General features: G+C 41.8%; 1 protein-coding gene across 1 annotated transcript in view; it reads left to right on the forward strand.

Moving 5' to 3' along the window:
* Window positions 1-22,118, forward strand: part of prkcea (protein kinase C, epsilon a) — a 200,174-nt gene that overhangs the window by 129,078 nt on the left and 48,978 nt on the right. Inside the window, exons 8-10 of the mRNA XM_060940221.1 lie at window positions 420-519; window positions 3,266-3,474; window positions 3,665-3,838. Of these exons, the coding sequence (XP_060796204.1) occupies window positions 420-519; window positions 3,266-3,474; window positions 3,665-3,838 (483 nt within the window). The remainder of the gene's footprint in view (window positions 1-419; window positions 520-3,265; window positions 3,475-3,664; window positions 3,839-22,118) is intronic.

Raw genomic sequence — 22,118 nt, forward strand, 5'->3', positions numbered from 1 at the left:
CCAGGAGAGCAGCAGTTAGTTATCGAAATACTCAAACCAGCTTGTGTCGTACCAACAACCATGCCACGGTTCACACCACTGAGAAGACATTCTGATGGTTGATGTGAATGTTATCCGAAGCTACTTGTCTGTATTTGGATGCATTTACGTATGTATGCATAGCACTGCTGCCACACGATTGGCTGATTAGATCATTGTATGAACGAATAGGCGAATAGGTGTTCCTAATAAAGTGTTCAGTGAGTGTATGTGAAGCATACAAATTTCCTAAATAAACATGATTGAAATTCTGAAATGACTGAAGAAGTGGTGGTGATAATGATGAAGATGGTGGTGACAGGTTAGAGAAAGGTAGTAATGACAGGTAAATGCATGAGGATGAAGGAACGAGGAATCTGATGGTTCTGTTCTGTACACAGTTAACCCCAGGGCAGGAAGCCCAGCCAGCCACCTCAGAGGCAACCTCAACAGAAGAATCCGATCGCTGCAAATCAGCTCCGACATCACCTTGTGAACAGGGTATAGCTTATTTCACACTTTATTTCTCTGTGTCTCTAGGTGGATTTTCATCAAATGCAGATTTACAAATCAATCAATAAAAGCACTAACTAAAATGACAGACATTTGAAATGGGATTTTTTTTTTTAAATAAATGATGTAACTAGACATGTTAGTCTGTCCATGGCTATTTCCAAAACCACATACCAGCATAATAGTAGGCAGAGATCGATTGTTGATTATTTTTATGCCTGGAATTTATCTTCTCTTATCACTATGTCAACTGCTTGTGAATATTTGCTTTTCCCTGTTTTTTTTTTTTTTTTTTAGCTCATCTGGCCGTAAGGTCGATGAGCTGTTGCCATGGCGTGGCGTCCGTCGTCCGTCCGTCGTCCACAATTCAGTTAAATCGTATCTCCTCCGTCAGTTCTCTACAGACTTCCGTTCTGATTGTTTTGTTTGAAAGAACGCATCACTCCGCACAAAACTTGGTCGTTGTTTTGTCACATTTTTTGCTAACGAGTTACTAATTAGGCCAAATTTACACATTTTCCAGGCCTCTCACTAGAATTTTAACTCCTCTCTGATTTCTCATCCGATTCCAGTTCTAAATGATGTTTTGGGTAGAGCTTCCCTTGAGGAACAAAACTTGGTTGTTTGTGTCTTGATTTTCCTGTTGTACACAATTTGTTTCCAGCTTTGTTTATTTTCAGTTAAATCGTATCTCCTTCCTCATACCCCTTTTCCACCAAATCAGTTCCAGGGCTGGTTCGGGGCCAGTGCTGGTGCTGGTTCACAACTCGTTCAACTTGCGAGCCAGCTGAGAACCAGTTTGCTTTTCCATAGCTCGCGGTGCTAAGGGAAGCCACATTATTACGTCGCTGTATACGTCAGTTACGTTGCTACGTTTGCATAAACCTTGGCGCGAATATCGAAGCAAAAACAACACGGAAGAAGCAGCAGCAGCAACAACAACAATAATAATAATGGATGATTTCGTGTTTGTACAGCTGCTGCTTCTCGTCACTTAAAAATGGCGATCTTTCGCGGTCTTGTTATTGTTGTTGGTCTTAACAACTCCGCCCCCTCGCTGACGTAAGCGGTTCTTTCCTCTGGCCCAGCAGAGAGTTGGTGCTAGCCTGGAACCGGTTTTTCTGGCCCCAGAGCCAGTTCTTTGTCAGTGGAAACAGAAAATCCGGTTCCAAACTAAGCACTGGCCCCGAACCAGCCCTGGAACTGCTTTGGTGGAAAAGGGGCATCAGTTCTCAATGGATTTCAGTTCTGATTGCTTCGTTTGAAAGAACTCGTCCTTCTGCACAAAACTTGGTCATTGTATTGTCAATTTTTTGCTAACGAACTGCTAATTAGGGCAACTTAACGAATTTTGGGACTTCTCATTAGAATTGTATCTCCTCTCTCAGTTCTCACCCGATTTCAGTTCTGATCGATGTTTTGGGTGGATCTTCTCACGGGGAACAAAACTTGATCGTTTGTTTGTTGTTTTTCCTGTTGTTAACAATTTGTTTACAGCTTTTTATTTTCAGTTAAATCGTATCTCCTCCCTCAGCTTTCATTGGATTTCAGCTCTGATTGTTTTGTTTGAAAGAACCAGCCGTTCTGTACAAAACTTGGTCATTGTATTGCCAAATTTTTGCTAACGAACTGCTAATTAGGTCAACTTTGCAAATTTTGGGACTTCTCATTCGAATCGTATCTCCTCTCGCAGTTCTCACCCGGTTTCAGTCCTGATCGATGTTTTGGGTAGATCTTCCCTCGGGGAACAAAACTTGCTCGTTTGTTTGTTGATTGTCTTGTTGTAAACAATTTGTTGACAACTTTGTTTATTTTCAGTTAAATCGTGTCTCCTCCCTCCTTCAGTTCTCAATGGATTTCAGTTCTGATTGCTTTACTTGAAAGAACGAGACCTTCTGCACAATACTTGGGCATTGTATTGTCAAATTTTTGCTAACAAATTAGTCATTAGGCCAACTTAACACATTTTCTTCTGACTAGAATTGTATCTCCTCTCTCATTTATGATGCGAATTCAGTTCTGGTCGCTGTTTTGGGTCGATCTTCTCTCAGGGAACAAAATGCAGTCCTTTGTTGATTTTCCTGTTCTAAACAATTAGTGGCGGCACGGTGGTGTAGTGGTTAGCGCTGTCGCCTCACAGCAAGAAGGTCCTGGGTTCGAGCCCCGGGGTCGGCGAGGGCCTTTCTGTGTGGAGTTTGCATGTTCTCCCCGTGTCCGCGTGGGTTTCCTCCGGGTGCTCCGGTTTTCCCCACAGTCCAAAGACATGCAGGTTAGGTTAACTGGTGACTCTAAATTGACCGTAGGTGTGAATGTGAGTGTGAATGGTTGTCTGTGTCTATGTGTCAGCCCTGTGATGACCTGGCGACTTGTCCAGGGTGTACCCCGCCTTTCGCCCGTAGTCAGCTGGGATAGGCTCCAGCTTGCCTGCGACCCTGTAGAAGGATAAAGCGGCTAGAGATAATGAGATGAGATGAGAAACAATTAGTCGTGGAGGTTGGTCCTGTCTCACGTTGTCACATTTCAGTTCTGTTTGACGTTTTGGTCGTCAGGGTTGTTTTGGTGACGGGCCAGATGAGCTCCTACGTCCTTGATGTTCTGGCTTGCCATTTTACAACTTGCCATAAAGTTTGCTTAAAAAACATTTGAAGACGTTTGTATGGAAACAATGTACAGCATGCCACTGACCTTATCCCTGCATTCAGCACTCAACTGTTTCCTTTTGTTTCTGTCACAGAGCTGGCAGAGCTCGAAAGCATACGTAAGGCTTTGTCATTCGGTCAAGAGCACAAGTCTTCCTCGTCCTCTACCTCCGTGGCCACTGGGCTCCAGGGCACAGTGAATGAGGGTCATGAGAATGGAGACGTGAAGAATGTTCAGTCGAAAAGGATGAGCCTTGATCACTTTTCCTTTATCAAAGTCTTGGGAAAAGGCAGCTTTGGGAAGGTGGGAAAATTGGCTTTATAATGCAGAAGGTTTGAGATGTAGCTACAGTATAATACAAAGATATAAGATGCTTATAGCATCGTAATTATTTCATTTAAGCTGGCTATTTTTTAGAAAACGATTGTGTCAGAGGATCAAATTAGTAAAATAGTTGTACAGTAATGCCCATTTCTCTGACGTCCTCTTCCAGGTGATGCTAGCTGAACTGAGAGGCACAGATGAAGTGTATGCTGTGAAAGTGTTGAAGAAAGACGTCATCCTGCAGGACGATGATGTCGACTGCACTCTGACTGAGAAACGCATCCTCGCTCTGGCCAGAAAACACCCCTACCTGACTCAACTTTTCTGCTGCTTCCAGACCAAGGTATAGAACCTGCCCGACAGTACTCAACCCACATCCAGCTCTTGCCACAATTAAAGTCAGAACATTGTTCCAGGTAGTGAGGCTCTTTTCATATTCTGACAAGACAAGAAGCCCAGTGAAATGTTTCCTTTGCATTTAACCAATCTGAAGCAGTGCGCACACAAGCGAGCAATGAGCACACACACATTCCCAGAGCAGTGAGCAGCTATGCTGCAGCTCCTGAGGGTTAGGTGCCTTGCTCAAGGGCGCTTCAGCCCAACCTTCAGGCCATGGCTGCCCCATGTTAACCTAACCGCATGTCTTTGGACTGTGGGGGAAACCAGAGCACCCAGAGGAAACCCACGCAGACACTGGGAGAACATGCAAACTCCGCACAGAAAGGCCCTCGCCAGCTGCTGGGCTCGAACCCAGGACCTTCTTGCTGTGAGGCGACAGTGCTAACCACTACACCACCGTGCCACCTATCCTGGCAGCCAGCAGTAATATTTCTACTGAAAGGAAACTCTGGTCTCTGTGGACCAAGGCTTTGCAAATTCATTCAGCATTCAGACACAAGTTTCAAAAGGCATTCAGCTGAGATAGATCAGGGATAAAATTAGCTTATGTTTAAAGTCTTTAATTTTCTGTAAAGCTGCTTTGCGACAGTGTCTGTTCTTAAAAGCGTTGTACAAATAAACTTGAAACTTGACTTCCACCAAAATAACCTACCGGTACTATACCTTTAAAGGACATGGGACATGAAACATAAATGCACGCTATATCAGTTTCTTTCCATTAAAAATATGAAATAATTGCATCAAGAAATACAAAATTATCTATTAAATTCAGCAAAATCGTTATATTCGTGATGATTATATGGTGTTTCTGCTCGAGCTCCGATATGCATATTTTACAACCGGAAGAGCCGCTGTCACGTGATCATACGTCACAAAAACTTTCGGGTACAGCACAAGCGGGTAGATGAATATGGAGAAGTGTGAATCGTGATGATGACGAATGCGACAAAATAGTTTTTGTGTCTTGGATGACAAGAAAATTGTTTCGTTTTTAGAGTGTTTAACGTACATTGAACATCATGGTGTATTGCGACCTCCCAGTCAGTCAGACGTGCTGTCACTCCTGTTAGCAATGTAGCTAGGCTCAGCATGGCCAATGGTATTTTTTGGGGCTGTAGTTAGATGCGACCAAACTCTTCCACGTTTTTCCTGTTTACATAGGTTTATATGACCAGTGACATGAAACAAGTTCAGTTACACAAATTGAAACGTGGCGATTTTCTATGTTATGGAAAGTCCGCACTATAATGACAGGCGTACTAACACCTTCTGCGCACTTCGACAGCGCATTGATACCTTAACTCGGAGTTGTACCATTATTTTTTAGACAGGGCGGACGGACCAGGGCATTCGCCCGCCTGGCCGTGCCCGACGAGGAGCGCTCTCGGCCGGCTTGGTAGGCAGACGGCAGCCCCTCCTGGAAGTGTGGTTTTACCATGGGCCTCATGTGGCAAGGATTAGTATTATAATTTTGGGTGTATCAATTATTGATTATCATAATTCTGACTCGTTTCGCCATTTTGAATGTTTTCATCTCGGACTCTGGAAGCATTGTATCTCAATCAATCTCGAAAAATATCAGCAAAAAAAAACTAGCTTGCAACGGACTTTATCTAGATCTATGATGAACTTTCAATGTATGATACAAAAATAATACTTCTTTCAACAGATCATTAGCCTTTGAGCAGAATTGTTTTTAACTTACCAGGAAGTGTTATCCAGCCGACCGCTTTCAGTTTCATGGGGATTGAATGAACTCTCACTCTCAGAATCATCTGACCCGTCAGAGTAAAGACAAGATCCATGTTCATGTGAATTTCCAGCTATCGGTTCGAATTGATAGGGTCTAACTTCACATCTCTGTGAAACATCGGGAATGTCACTGTCAATGGTGTCCATTTCGGTAACCTGTTTACATTAGATACCCAAGCGCTGGCTCCTTGGAAAGTTTTTGTGACGTCACGGGTCACGTGACCGCTTAGCTAATTAACGAATCATTGTTTTACGCTGATGTATAAAAAAGTTGAATAATGTGATGATTTTCACATTTTTGACGCCCTGCAGTGATTTAGATGGCATTTCTTATGTCCTTTATACATAATTATACCCAGAAAAAAATCCATGTCTCATGTCCTTTAAAGCTCATATTTTAATAAGAATTACGACGTTGTTCACGCAGCTGGGTAAAGCCGATTGATTTCATAAGTCCGGTTAATAGAACGAGAGGCTGCTTTGCAAATTATAAGCGACCATCTCTGATTTGTTACCTCGCCCGTGACGGCGTAAGCGGGGCGACATATTTTAATCAGTGCAGTTTGTTTGTTTGTGTGTCTGTCTGTTAACAATCTAGCATCTAGACGGTTGCACTGATTGACTTCAGATTTTCAGGGTAGGTGGGCAATGGTCCGTAGATTACCTGGTTAAATTTTGGGGGTAATCGGGTCAAGGTGAAGGTCAAGGTCACCGGAAAGATCAACCTTTCGTTCAAAAAAACATATTTTCCATTATAACTCAAAAACGGTTGTCGATACACAGATGCTTACTATTATGATCATACAGGAACTCTCATATGGCCTTTCATTTGGCACCGTGATCTTTTACCTTGAGTGACCCTGAAAGGTCAAACTCAAGGTCATGGATTTTCAGAGGGCTGTAACTTTAAAATGGTTGATGGTAGACAGATATTATACGGGCTTTCATTTGGCACCATGGTCTTTGACCTTGAGTGACCTTGAAAGGTCAAACTGAAGGTCATGGGTTTTCAAAGGGCTCTACCTTTAAAATGGTTCATGATGGCCAGATGTTTACCATTATCAACATATAAGAAGTCCCATATGGCCTTTCATTTGGCACCGTGATCTTTGACCTTGAGTGACCTTTAAAGGTCAAACTCAAGGTCACGGATTTTCAGAGGGCTGTAACTTGAAAACGGTTGATAGTAGACAGATATTTACCATTATCAACTTATAGGAAGTGCCATATGGGCTTTCATTTGGCACTGTGATCTTTGACCTTGAGTGACCTTGAAAGGTCAAACTGAAGGTCATGGGTTTTCAAAGGGCTATAACTTTGAAATGGTTCATGATAGCCAGATGTTTACCATTATCAACATATAAGAAGTCCCATATGGCCTTTCATTTGGCACCATGATCTTTGACCTTGAGTGACCTTTAAAGGTCAAACTGAAGGTCACGGATTTTCAGAGGGCTGTAACTTGAAAACGGTTGATAGTAGACAGATATTTACCATTATCAACTTATAGGAAGTGCCATATGGGCTTTCATTTGGCACTGTGATCTTTGACCTTGAGTGACCTTGAAAGGTCAAACTGAAGGTCATGGGTTTTCAAAGGGCTATAACTTTGAAATGGTTCATGATAGCCAGATGTTTACCATTATCAACATATAAGAAGTCCCATATGGCCTTTCATTTGGCACCGTGATCTTTGACCTTGAATGACGCCGAAATGTCAAACTCAAGGTCATGGATTTTCATAGGACTAAAACCTGACAGCTGATGATTGAGAAATATTACCATTATCAACATATAGGCATAAAATAAGTGCTGCCGGGCGAGGTTTGTTTTGCTTGGCAACACTTGTTTATTCAGAATTTGTGTGCTTAGCTACACTCATTGTCATACTGTAGGACTGTATTCAGTTACTAAAACTGCAAACATCTGTGTTCAGTCCTGTGCAACTAGCCGTGTTTCCACTAACCTGCTTAATGCGCAATCTGAAATTGCAAAAAGAAAAAAAACTAGTCATGGAAACACATACATTTTGAAAAAGCTCTCAGATATCACAAACAAGTTTCTACCCTCGCAAAAGGTTGTTTTTCAGATGACTCAATAAAACCGTATTTCACAAAAGTGAAATGGAAACACATTTTTCACATTTTAGTCACATGAGATGACATGAAGAGCTGGAAATGCTGCCTTTCTGAAAAAACAAGCTCTCTGTAAGAGTTATCACGACAGGAGAAAACCCAGTTACAATTACATAGTATCACTCAGTAGAAACACAGACCATTCACAATTGTGTTTTGTCGAAATTTTAAAAAATTCTATTCTATTCTACTATTATGCGCAAAACTGCAATGGAAACCTGGATCCTGTCTGACAATTTGCTTTACCCACAATACATCACCATTAAATTCATGTTTTGGGTTGAAATACATTCCGAAAAACCATGGAATGGCATTAAAGTGCAATATTAAATAGATAAAAATGATATTAAAGTTTTTGCATGAAATAAGAGACGGCATCTTAATCAGAGACATTACCTGTCTCAAGGAATTATTTTTTTTTAATGGATAAAATTATGAATTGCACTTACTAAAAGTGACGTGTAACTGGAGAAGATGAAGGCGCTTCGATTTTAAACCACATTTTCAGAAATTAGTTTATTAATTTGACATCCCAAAATATTGAATATCTCGTCTCATTATCTCTAGCCGCTTTATCCTTTTCTACAGGGTCGCAGGCAAGCTGGAGCCTATCCCAGCTGACTACGGGTGAAAGGCAGGGTACACCCTGGACAAGTCGCCAGGTCATCACAGGGCTGACACACAGACACAGACAACCATTCACACTCACACCTACGGTCAATTTAGAGTCACCAGTTAACCTAACCTGCATGTCTTTGGACTGTGGGGGAAACCGGAGCACCCGGAGGAAACCCACGTGGACAACATGCAAACTCCACATAGAAAGGCCCTCGCCGGCCACGGGGCTCGAACCCAGACCTTCTTGCTATGAGGCGACAGCACTAACCACTACACCACCGTGCCACCCAATATTGAATATACTTAAATAAATGATAAGACACTTCTCAGAAGCACATTACTATTTCGAGAACATTCTCATTAAAGGTTTCTGTTCTTATTTCGTATCTTGTAGCCACATTGTTCTCACAATTAATCATGCATGATGTAAACTAGAAGGGCACTCGGTAGGGTACATACCTCCACCAAGCCACTTATTAGAATATCCAGATGTTTACTGAATATACAGTTTTATTCTATCCACATTCACTGGATATGAGCAATCACACACTCTGATTGGCTACTCTACTATGAGACTACTCATATCAGCTCATATACCATGAGTAGAGAAAAACAAAATGGCGGCGCATTTTGCTGAACCAACCGAGGACGAAATAAAAACTGTACTCGAAAATAACCCCCCCCCCCCCCCCCCAAAAAAAGCAACAAAATATGGAATAAAATTATTTGATGATAAGAACATATCTTTTTTTATTTTTCAAGAATTATTATCGCGTTTTTCACTAGTTGCTACTGTCCTTTCACCGGTTTGTTTACATTCTAAGCAGAAATGATTTTGTCTTATGTTTTGTATAAAGTTTTTATTTATCAAATTTTAAAAAAAGCTCTGTTTCTCAAAATTCAGTGAATGTGGATAGAATAAAACAATTATTTGACTCATTCTCGTTGTATATGGCTTATAGCCAACTCGGCGCTACATGTCTCGTCAGTTATCAGCTCAGGTACGACTCGATTTCATGGAATAACTGTTAATTATACTGATCACACAAAAATTTGGATCCTGATTCGGATCAACATCAAAATCAAATCACTTGAACCTAGGATATTACTAAAGCTGGACACCAAACTTCTTCAAAATCCGTTCACTACTTTTTGAGTTACACTGAGAACAGACATAAAAGTCCTGGATCCTCATATGTATTTGTATCCTGGATCCACATACGTATCCGGATTTGCATCAAAATCTAATCAATTGTTCCTTGGACCATGGCTCACATTTCCTCAGAATTTCATCAAAATTTGTTCACGACTTTTTGAGTTATGTTGGGAACAGACAAACAAAGAAACGGAGGTGAAAACATAAACCTCCTCCAACAAAGTTAGCAGAGGTCTCATCTCATCTCATTATCTCTAGCCGCTTTATCCTTTTACAGGGTCGCAGGCAAGCTGGAGCCTATCCCAGCTGACTATGGGCGAAAGGCGGGGTACACCCTGGACAAGTCGCCAGGTCATCACAGGGCTGACACATAGACACAGACAACCATTCACACTCACATTCACACCTACGGTCAATTTAGAGTCACCAGTTAACCTAACCTGCATGTCTTTGGACTGTGGGGGAAACCGGAGCACCCAGAGGAAACCCACGCGGACACGGGGAGAACATGCAAACTCCACACAGAAAAGCCCTCGCCGGCCCCGGGGCTCGAACCCAGGACCTTCTTGCTGTGAGGCGACAGCGCTAACCACTACACCACCGTGCCACCCTGTTAGCAGAGGTAATAAATAAATAATTATTCTTGTGGCCTGTCCGTTTAATTGTCCGCTCTTCCTTACACTTTACATATTTTGCAACTGTACTTGTGAATCATTGTGCAAAAAATACAGTGTGTTGGCCCCAAGTGCTATTTTATAAACTGCCAAATAAAGAGGGTGGAAGTTGTATTGGTTAAACATTTGCAGTGATTAACCTGATAATTACGACTAGAACTACACAAATGTGGCTTAAATCGATCAGTATGCTTGAGCCAGGAAATTTATCTGAATCAATATTTCAAATAATTTTTTTCTGTATCAGTGATGTGAAACACACGTGGCAGAATGTTCCCAGAAGGGGGCAATGTAGTGTTGGTGTCATCCCTCAGCAGGAAGGAAATAAGGCATGTTCCTGGCATTATTTGTCAGCAGTGTTTGCAGTTAGTGGTTTAGACTGATGCGTTTGTACTTTGCTAGGCAGTCATGCAGGAAACATGTCAGATTGCTTGAATAATTGAAATTCAGTGTGAAAATGAATTTGTTTTTTTGCTTCTAGTTGAGTCATCAAGCTAATGGGGGGTGTTACACAATTTGTAGGAATGGTGAATGAAATTATAGCTAGGTTAATTATTGCAGTCTGTTTTATTGCTGTTAGTAGTAACACCACATTATAAACCCTTATACAGTGGAGCTTGAAAGTTTGTGAACCCTTTGGAATTTTCTATATTTCTGCATAAATATGACCAAAAACATCATCAGATTTTCACACAAGTCCTAAAAGTAGATAAAGAGAACCCAGTTAAACAAATGAGACAAAAATATTATACTTGGTCATTTATTTATTGAGGAAAATGATCCCATATTACATATCTGTGAGTGGCAAAAGTATGTGAACCTCTAGGATTAACAGTTAATTTGAAGGTTTTCAATCAATGGGATGACAATCAGGTGTGAGTGGGCACCCTGTTTTATTTAAAGAACAGGGATCTATCAAAGTCTGATCTTCACAACGCATGTTTGTGGAAGTGTATCATGGCACGAACAAAGGAGATTTCTGAGGACCTCAGAAAAAGCGTTGTTGATGCTCATCAGGCTGGAAAAGGTTACAAAACCATCTCTAAAGAGTTTGGACTCCACCAATCCACAGTCAGACAGATTGTGTACAAATGGAGGAAATTCAAGACCATTGTTACCCTCCCCAGGAGTGGTCGACCAACAAAGATCACTCCAAGAGCAAGGCATGTAATAGTCGGCGAGGTCACAAAGGACCCCAGGGTAACTTCTAAGCAACTGAAGGCCTCTCTCACATTGGCTAATGTTAATGTTCATGAGTCCACCATCAGGAGAACACTGAATAACAATGGTGTGCATGGCAGGGTTGCAAGAAGAAAGCCACTGCTGTCCAAAAAGAACACTGCTGCTCGTCTGCAGTTTGCTAAAGATCATGTGGACAAGCCAGAAGGCTATTGGAAAAATGTTTCATGGATGGATGAGACCAAAATAGAACTTTTTGGTGTAAATGAGAAGCGTTATGTTTGGAGAAAGGAAAACACTGCATTCCAGCATTATAACCTTATCCCATCTGTGAAACATGGTGGTGGTAGTATCATAGTTTGGGCCTTTTTTGCTGCATCTGGGCCAGGATGGCTTGCCATCATTGATGGAACAATGAATTCTGAGTTATACCAGCGAATTCTAAAGGAAAATGTCAGGACATCTGTCCATGAACTGAATCTCAAGAGAAGGTGGGTCATGCAGCAAGACAACGACCCTAAGCACACAAGTCGTTCTACCAAAGAATGGTTAAAGAAGAATAAAGTTAATGTTTTGGAATGGCCAAGTCAAAGTCCTGACCTTAATCCAATCGAAATGTTGTGGAAGGACCTGAAGCGAGCAGTTCAAGTGACGAAACCCACCAACATCCCAGAGTTGAAGCTGTTCTGTACGGAGGAATGGGCTAAAATTCCTCCAAGCCGGTGTGCAGGACTGATCAACAGTTACCGGAAACGTTTAGTTGCAGTTATTGCTGCACAAGGGGGTCACACCAGATACTGAAAGCAAAGGTTCACATACTTTTGCCCCTCACAGATATGTAATATTGGATCATTTTCCTCAATAAATAAATGACCATGTATAATATTTTTGTCTCATGTGTTTAACTGGGTTCTCTTTATCTACTTTTAGGACTTGTGTGAAAATCTGATGATGTTTTAGGTCATATTCATGCAGAAATATAGAAAATTCTAAAGGGTTCACAAACTTTCAAGTGCTAAATACGTTTGTGTGTGTTTCAGACCTGTTGTGGCACATCCACTCACTTTTACATGTATTTTGAAGAGAATAGAGAGGCAGTCATGAAACAGAACTGGAGCACAAGAATAGCTAAGGAGAGAGCTAGAAAAATCCAAAGAGTCCTGAAGTAAGCAGAGAGGAAAAGAGGAAAATAAAGAGATGAAGTGATCAAGGTTGAACTCCAGATGAACCTCAAGCTCTGCGTTTAATCAGCACTGGAATCATAGCCATGCTCTTATCAGCCATAATTACAGCGCAGCAATGTAAATAATGTTACATAGAGGGTTCTAAAAGGGCCTGTTAGGGCCACAGAGAGACATGTTGGTGCAGAGAGAGAAAGCGCCAAAGGAATGGCAGCTGAGATGATCTGCATAGAGAATTGGTAATGGCATTATGGAGTTGATGATGCTTGCATGATAGCTTGGGGCTAAAGAGAAGGAACAGGGTCAGGCAAGTTTAAGAATGTTTAAAGGACCTAAAACACCCACACACACACCCTCATATACACACACGCGTGCGCGCGCGCCACTTAGCAATAGATGGCATTTAGAAAACTTCATTCCTGGCAAAGCTGTAAAACTGCATTTACTGTTGAATGACATCATTTCAAAGACCAAGAAAACTACAGCAAAGCTGAATAAAAGACAAATAAGTACTGACTGTTGTTTTACAGTTGTATCAATTAATTGACTTTCATAAATTACAGTAATAAATTATAATCAATTACATTTTGCATTATTATTATTATTATTATTCTCATCTCATTATCTCTAGCCGCTTTATCCTGTTCTACAGGGTCGCAGGCAAGCTGGAGCCTATCCCAGCTGACTACGGGCGAAAGGCGGGGTACACCCTGGACAAGTCGCCAGGTCATCACAGGGCTGACACATAGACACAGACAACCATTCACACTCACATTCACACCTACGGTCAATTTAGAGTCACCAGTTAACCTAACCTGCATGTCTTTGGACTGTGGGGGAAACCGGAGCACCCGGACGAAACCCACGCGGACACGGGGAGAACATGCAAACTCCGCACAGAAAGGCCCTCGCCGGCCACGGGGCTCGAACCCGGACCTTCTTGCTGTGAGGCGACAGCGCTAACCAATACACCACCGTGCCGCCCTATTATTATTATTATATCGGCAACTCATCAGTAAAATGTGGTTAAAACACTTTTTTTTTTAAACTGTATATTTAAATAAGCCACAAAGTCTAAGAAAGTACAAACCACAACTAAAGAAAAAAATGAAGGTTAGTGGGAAACCCCCAAAGCCTGCAACCCTGTTAAACGTGAAAATAATCTTATTTTTAAAGTGCGCACTAAAGACAAAATATAGTAAGGCCATGGTTTGTTGAAAATCTGCATGGTGAGGAAGATAAGCCAGAGGCGTAATGGCTGATGTAGAACACCTGAACCTCGCTTCCCGTTGTGTATTTGTGTATTCTCTTTCTCACACTGTCTCTCTCTGTCTCGCTCTAGCAGTGAGCTATGGTTGTATGCATGTGTAATATTTGCGGTGAAGCTGCAGAACTGCAGAAAGAGCTGAAAAGCTACTGTTTTAATTAAAGCTAAAAAGTGTAGTTCAGGTCTAACCTGTGCAAACTGTTCACGTTGAAATTGAAAGCTCGCCTTGTATCTGAGGAAAAGAGTCAGATTTTTATCTAAACTCTTGAATTTGGCTAAGAATGCATGGTATATTTTCAGTCTCGGTTTGCACTTAGTCACTCCATTTTTTAAAAAAAAATGAGTAAATTATTTATGTTGAGCAGAGAGTACCTGCTTTTTCAACCAGCATGGAACTGGTTACGTTACGGATTCTTTGAACCTTGGTGCCAGCTCACAAACCATCCTGCGTTTCTACCAGTTTTGAGCAGAACCACTGTAATCAAGGCTGCGTCATCAACAGAGAGCATTGCACAATGCACAGCTGAAGTAAATAGCTGTAGTAAGATGGCGGATCGCATTGATTACCTGCAAGCTTTTGCTCTGTTATTGCAGATATTGGTTTTATCTAAAAAAAATAATGATAAGAAACATAGAAACTAATGATAAGAATTATTCTAATGATAAGAAAATATAGAAACTCTCCAAACTAACGACATGCCCATTGATGTCATCATGGGTCGCACTGGAAAAACTGGCTATCTTTTGTTTCCAGCTGAAACCAACTTTTCAGGTTCTGAACCAGTTTGTTTTTGGTCGAAATGCCCGGAGCAGTTCGCAATTTGGTGTGCGAACCCGTTCACTGTTGGTGGAAAAGGGGTGACTCTGAAACTTGTCACTCGAGTGCTGAATGCGTGATAGGAAAGCTGTTATTACATCATAAAATATAAAAGCCAATCAGGTTTTAATATGCAAATCCAGACAGTGCAGTATTGGATTATCAGGAGAAGGAAGCGTGTATGTGTACACCTGGACGTGTACGGTTGGGGTCAAACAGGAGCACGTATGGGTGTTTGTTCTTGCTTTTTTCTTTGTTCCATTTCAATGGAATGTGAAATTTGATATTTTGCAAATAGCTTGAGCCTGCCCCATGCTCATGTGCCTGTGCAAGTTCAGGTACGGTAATCTGAAGCACAAGGAGAAGAAAGATGAGGTCATTTTATCTGTGTGCTCGCTGCTTGCTGATTCAGCTTTGCTCCGGCTTGTTTCTCAAGCCTTTGTGTCTTCAATGACCTCCTTGGGGTTTGATCAATACTTATAGAAATGTAGAAGTGATGGAAAACTTGTATCTGGTGTATTTGTACTACTACTTCAGTAGATATTTAATGTTTAATGCTGAGCATTCAACATTATTATTATTATTATTATTATTATGAATTGCAGGTAATAATTGTCAGGAGAACACTGACACGGAGTATATTTAGTCTGTATGTCAGAAATGTCCACAAGCGCTGGCAGCCGGTGGTTTTCTCCGCCTACACATATGGTCTGCGCTGGCTGCTTGATCCCAGAAAGAAAGAAAAAAACTTGCCTTTCAATGTTTAAGCAATTATGCCTATACTTTACTGCAAATCCAATTATTTCACTACAAAATTGTGTTCGATTCGTGTGTCGCATGACCGGAATTTTTGTTGATCAATTCTCATGCTCTGATTGACTGAGCCGGACCACGCGACCATGCTGTAGCATATGTACACTACCGTTCAAATGTTTGGGGTCACCCAGACAATTTTGTGTTTTCCATGAAAAGTCACACTTTTATTTACCACCATAAGTTGTAAACTGGGCGGCACGGTGGTGTAGTGGTTAGCGCTGTCGCCTCACAGCAAGAAGGTCCGGGTTCGAGCCCCGTGGCCGGCGAGGGCCTTTCTGTGCGGAGTTTGCATGTTCTCCCCGTGTCCGCGTGGGTTTCCTCCGGGTGCTCCGGTTTCCCCCACAGTCCAAAGACATGCAGGTTAGGTTAACTGGTGACTCTAAATTGACCGTAGGTGTGAATGTGAGTGTGAATGGTTGTCTGTGTCTATGTGTCAGCCCTGTGATGACCTGGCGACTTGTCCAGGGTGTACCCCGCCTTTTGCCCGTAGTCAGCTGGGATAGGCTCCAGCTTGCCTGCGACTCTGTAGAACAGGATAAAGCAGGTAGAGATAATGAGATGAGATGAGTTGTAAAATGAATAGAAAATATAGTTAAGACATTTTTCTGGCCATTTTGAGCATTTAATCGACCCCACAAATGTGATGCTCCAGAAACTCAATCTGCTCAAAGGAAGGTCAGTTTTATAGCTTCTCTAAAGAGCTCAACTGTTTTCAGCTGTGCTGACATGATTGTACAAGGGTTTTCTAATCATCCATTAGCCTTCTGAGGCAATGAGCAAACACATTGTACCATTAGAACACTGGAGTGATAGTTGCTGGAAATGGGCCTCTATACACCTATGGAGATATTGCTTTGTGGGACTTGCTGCTAGCACTTGGTGGTAATCGAAATTGTGGCTGATCTGCACATTTCATCCATTTTGTCTATATTTTTTCCCATTTTTAACTTACCCAGTCTGCCCAGGGGAAGGAAATTATTTTGACGGGTTAGATTTGACAGCCAGTTAAATGAAAATAAAGAGTAAGGGCTCACTGTAGTGTTGTAGTCGAGTCACTAAACCTCGAGTCCGAGTTCAGACTCGAGTCCCCAGTGTTCAAGTCCGAGTCAATTCCAAGTCATTAAAAAAAATTCGAATCGAGTCCACTATTGATCCGAGTCGAGTCCAAGAACAAGACTTCAGCCGCACCATTTGACGGTGTCTGTTTTAGCGCCATTAACGTTAGTTTGTTCCTGAACATGACGTATGAACAGGTGAATGTGCTTCTCTTTATCAGAGAGTGTGAAGTATTCTGTCAGTGATGGTTGGGAGACGGATGTAAGTGCAGAAGGTGTGTTTATTAATACAAGTGAAGACGGTAAACAATCCAGAACGGCAGGCAAAATCATAAAACAGTGAAACAGGCAGTAGGTCGAGCGAGGCACAAACAGGCTATCGTAGACTCGGCAGAATCAAAGATGAGAAACAGGAAATCAGGGATCAGGAATCCGAACAAGGAAATAAGGCTCGGTAATGTGTCAGCAACGCAACTCAATACTTCACAAAGTAAGTGTGTTTTCACAGTTTTTATATAGGCGCGCTGACTGCGCCTTAATCCTCTGCAGGTGCGAGTCGTTTACAGCATGCGCACGAGAGTCCGCTTGGGGCACGCGCTGTCCGGAGCGCACCCGAGAGTCTATCTGACGCATGCGCCAAGGCATGCAGGTGTGACACTCTTGCGCAAATATGAATATCTTATGGCAAATTATGATGGCATATTACAAAAAATAAAGAAAAAATCCGAGTCCTCGTCTCCAATTTACGAGTCCGAATGCAGTTAATGCACGAGTCCGAGTAATCAGTGCTCAAGTCCAAGTCGAGTCACAAGCCCTTCAAATTAGGGCACAAGTCGGACTCAAGTACTACAAGCCTGCAATGTACCTTCAGTTGAACAAAGAATGTATTTATTGTTGTGACAACCATTATTACTGAGGCCTTTATCTGAAAATATTTATTGCATTTTTACACTTGATACACAGTCCAATAGAAATAAGAACAAGTTTAGGATTTAAACACGTCGATCATCATTAATAAACAGTGTTTTGAATCTGATCACTCAACAGTATTGCTTGAATGTGAGAATTATTTTTTTTTGTGTAATTTTGTTTCCCTCTTTCACTTTTCTTTTTCGATGTGCTCTTCACAGGACTTGTGTCTCCACAAAAATTGCCTCCATACTACTGATTGTCGAGCTCTGGTTCCTCATTTTGCTTCCTCTGCACTTTTGCAATAGCGGTATAAGTGCATAGTGTTTCCTAACATTTATAAAGCTGTGTTTTTTTTTATATTCATGCTCACTACTTTCTTTAGAGTCTCACTTTTTTGCTACACATTTTTTTTCCCTCTAAAGACCGTGAGACATTTGCAGCTGCGGCTGATGTGCTTAGTATGTCTCATGAATTGAAACACTTGACACTTGGTCTGTGTTTGTTGTTCACGGTATTGTTAATCATCCTGTTTCAGAGAGTAGACAGCGTGCACTTCAGGCTCCCATCCGTTGGGCAGTGTCTGCTCTGCTATCTCCCAATCAGAGCTGTACTGCTGCAGCTCACACCACCCGGAAGACATTATTTGTCTGATTCTAATTAGGAGCAGGCACTGTTTGTTCACATTTGATTGGGTGGACCTCCTTCAGGATTCTTGGCACATTTAAACAATTTCTAAGCATCCTGTTGAAAACTGTTCTCTATATAAAGAATAAGACATACTCAGTGTAATGGACAGTATAATAGTATCTGTGCTAAGTACAAAATGTAGATTGTTTCACTTTGAATAGTAATTAATACTTAATAATTCCCCAAGGGCCCTGGGTTTGACTATGAGCTCAGGTTATTGTTTGTGCAGTTTTACTCTTTGTCTCATGCTTTTTGTAGGTTTCCTCCAGGTTCTCCTGCTTCCTTCCACTGTCTAAAAACCTGCACGTAGACAGATTGGCTTTGCTAAACTGCACCTAGGTGCGAACGAGTGTGTGAATTGTGCCCTACAATAGACCGGCGCCCCATCCAGGGTGAATTTTCCTGCCATTTATCCAATGTTTCTGGGATAGGCTCCAGATCCACCTCGACCGACCCTGATCGGGATTACAATTACAGTTTCCTTTCACTGGAACTAAGGGGCCCAAACTTGTTAAGTATGACATTGCCCCTGTACAAAAACCAAGCTCCGTGTTGCCAAAGCTGAAGTGGAAGTACCCTGATATTAACCCTACTGAACACATTTGGGATGAACTGGAATGCTGATTGGACACCAGGATTCATCACATGCCATGCTCTTATGGCTGAATGAGTAAATCCCCACAGCCATGCTCCAAAATCTAGTGGAAAGCCTTCCCAGAAGAACCTTCTGAGAAGAACCTTGGAAGAACCTTCCAAGAAGGTTATTATAGCAGCAAACAGAGACTAAATCTGGAATGGGGTGTTCAACTAGCACATATACCATAGGTATCATGATCAGGTGTCCACATACGTTTGACCATAAAGTGTATTTATTGGATCTGTTGGGCCTTTTTATTCCTGAACTTTCCACCCACAGAACCTTACGCAGTTTCACTGTGTTCTAAGATTCTAGACATTTTGTATATTAACAGCACTGTAACAAAAAAACGGCAGCACACTGCTCAGAGACCAGAAGTGAGCTTTGATTTGGGTGTGGCCCTAATTGGATGTGTGCAGTAATATTAAACTTAAATCAAGCTTTCGTTGCTTCACTCAGCTCTCTCAGTGAGAGGAAACCTTTGGCTTGATCCCAAACCATTCAGTTATAATAACTTCGTGACACTTACCACTATTAAAAATTTTCCTGGCTATGTTTCATAGATCCCACTTTGAGAAACATGGACACTCATCTCATTTCCCTTCATCTGGAGGCAGGGGTGTTTTTTTTTTTTTAATGGTTGCACACTTTTTGACTTTTTAACACTAAAAGTATAGACTGTGTCCGAAATCGCTCCCTACTCACTATATAGGGCGCTATATAGTGAGGACGCCATTTTGTAGTGCTGTCCGAAACCTTAGTGAGGATTATTTACGCCCTATATAGTGCACTCAAGATATCCCACAATGCATCACAAAAAGTAGTGTACAACCAATGGTCACTAACCAAAGCAATATGTCCCATCATGCATTGCGGTCGTGCTGAAAGAAATCAAATTAAAAGTCTCAAATTTGATTTAATAAAAGGCAGCGGCAAAGAAGAAAGTATTCAGCCTTGATTTAAAAGAACTGAAAGATGCAGGTACTTTGTATTGATTAATGTGGGAAATGCGCTCAGTATAATATGGATTTATCACAAAATACATGCATGTATTTATTATTTTGAAAACCCACCAGCCGACTGATCTGGCACGTTTTAATTGTGCGACAGTAATGACGTAAATAACGGCATGGTAGGGGGGCGTCGTGGCTCAGGTGGATAAGGCGCCATACCATAAATCCGGGGACCCAGGTTCGATTCTGACGCGAGGTCATTTCCTGATCCCTCCCCGTCTCTCTCTCCTGCTCATTTCCTGTCTCTACACTGTCCTATCCAATAAAGGTGAAAAAAGCCCCCAAAAAATCTTTAAAAATAACGGTGTGGCGGAGTAGTGTCCGAAAGTGTTTTTTTCATTTTACCAATGAGCTCACTATATAGTCCTCTATATATAGTAATTCCCTATATAGGGAGTAGGGAGTAGTGAACAAGTGAGCGATTTCAGACACAGGGATAGTTTTCTGATATTGCATTGACAAACATTGTTTCTAATGTGTCTTCACAATATTTTTCGTTTTAGCGATGGTAGATTCTTCTTCAGGGCTCATTGGATAACTAAGAGTTTTTAAATTCTTAATAAGGTTCTACTTGTAGCACTTTCTGATAGAGAAACAGTCTATTGTACGGTTCTACATGGAACTTTCAAGGGTTCCTCCAGAGAGGCAAGCAAACAACCCTTTAAGCTTTTTTTTAAGAGTGTGGACTTAAATGTTTATTGGCCACATTCACCTCGACATCTGTGATATTAACTGTATAACACGCTCAGTAATTCTTCCTTGAAACATAATCGTAATAGTTAATCTTGTTTTACACACTCGACTGAAGCTAATATTTTGGACTTTCAGAACTATGTCTGACTTTGATGTATGAGTGTGTAGTTGATTGGCAGTATGAGTGTGTAGTTGATTGGCAGTATGAGTGTGTAGTTGATTGGCAGTATGAGTGTGTGGTTGATTGGCAGTATGAGTGTGTAGTTGATTGGCAATATGAGGGTGTAGTTGATTGGCAGTATGAGGGTGTAGTTGATTGGCAGTATGAGTGTGTGGTTGATTGGCAGTATGAGTGTGTGGTTGATTGGCAGTATGAGTGTGTAGTTGATTGGCAGTATGAGTGTGTGGTTGATTGGCAGTATGAGTGTGTGGTTGATTGGCAGTATGAGTGTGTGGTTGATTGGCAGTATGAGTGTGTGGTTGATTGGCAGTATGAGTGTGTGGTTGATTGGCAGTATGAGTGTGTAGTTGATTGGCAGTATGAGTGTGTGGTTGATTGGCAGTATGAGGGTGTAGTTGATTGGCAATATGAGGGTGTAGTTGATTGGCAGTATGAGTGTGTGGTTGATTGGCAGTATGAGTGTGTGGTTGATTGGCAGTATGAGTGTGTGGTTGATTGGCAGTATGAGTGTGTGGTTGATTGGCAGTATGAGTGTGTGGTTGATTGGCAGTATGAGTGTGTGGTTGATTGGCAGTATGAGTGTGTGGTTGATTGGCAGTATGAGTGTGTGGTTGATTGGCAGTATGAGTGTGTGGTTGATTGGCAGTATGAGTGTGTGGTTGATTGGCAGTATGAGTGTGTGGTTGATTGGCAGTATGAGTGTGTGGTTGATTGGCAGTATGAGTGTGTGGTTGATTGGCAGTATGAGTGTGTGGTTGATTGGCAGTATGAGGGTGTGGTTGATTGGCAGTATGAGGGTGTGGTTGATTGGCAGTATGAGGGTGTGGTTGATTGGCAGTATGAGTGTGTGGTTGATTGGCAGTATGAGTGTGTGGTTGATTGGCAGTATGAGTGTGTGGTTGATTGGCAGTATGAGTGTGTGGTTGATTGGCAGTATGAGTGTGTGGTTGATTGGCAGTATGAGTGTGTGGTTGATTGGCAGTATGAGTGTGTGGTTGATTGGCAGTATGAGTGTGTGGTTGATTGGCAGTATGAGTGTGTGGTTGATTGGCAGTATGAGTGTGTGGTTGATTGGCAGTATGAGTGTGTGGTTGATTGGCAGTATGAGTGTGTGGTTGATTGGCAGTATGAGTGTGTGGTTGATTGGCAGTATGAGGGTGTGGTTGATTGGCAGTATGAGTGTGTGGTTGATTGGCAGTATGAGTGTGTGGTTGATTGGCAGTATGAGTGTGTGGTTGATTGGCAGTATGAGTGTGTGGTTGATTGGCAGTATGAGTGTGTGGTTGATTGGCAGTATGAGTGTGTGGTTGATTGGCAGTATGAGTGTGTGGTTGATTGGCAGTATGAGTGTATGGTTGATTGGCAGTATGAGTGTGTGGTTGATTGGCAGTATGAGTGTGTGGTTGATTGGCAGTATGAGTGTGTGGTTGATTGGCAGTATGAGTGTGTGG

This window comes from Neoarius graeffei, chromosome 14 (assembly GCF_027579695.1).
Source record: "Neoarius graeffei isolate fNeoGra1 chromosome 14, fNeoGra1.pri, whole genome shotgun sequence".
In the NCBI taxonomy this organism is placed as follows: Eukaryota; Metazoa; Chordata; class Actinopteri; order Siluriformes; family Ariidae; genus Neoarius; species Neoarius graeffei.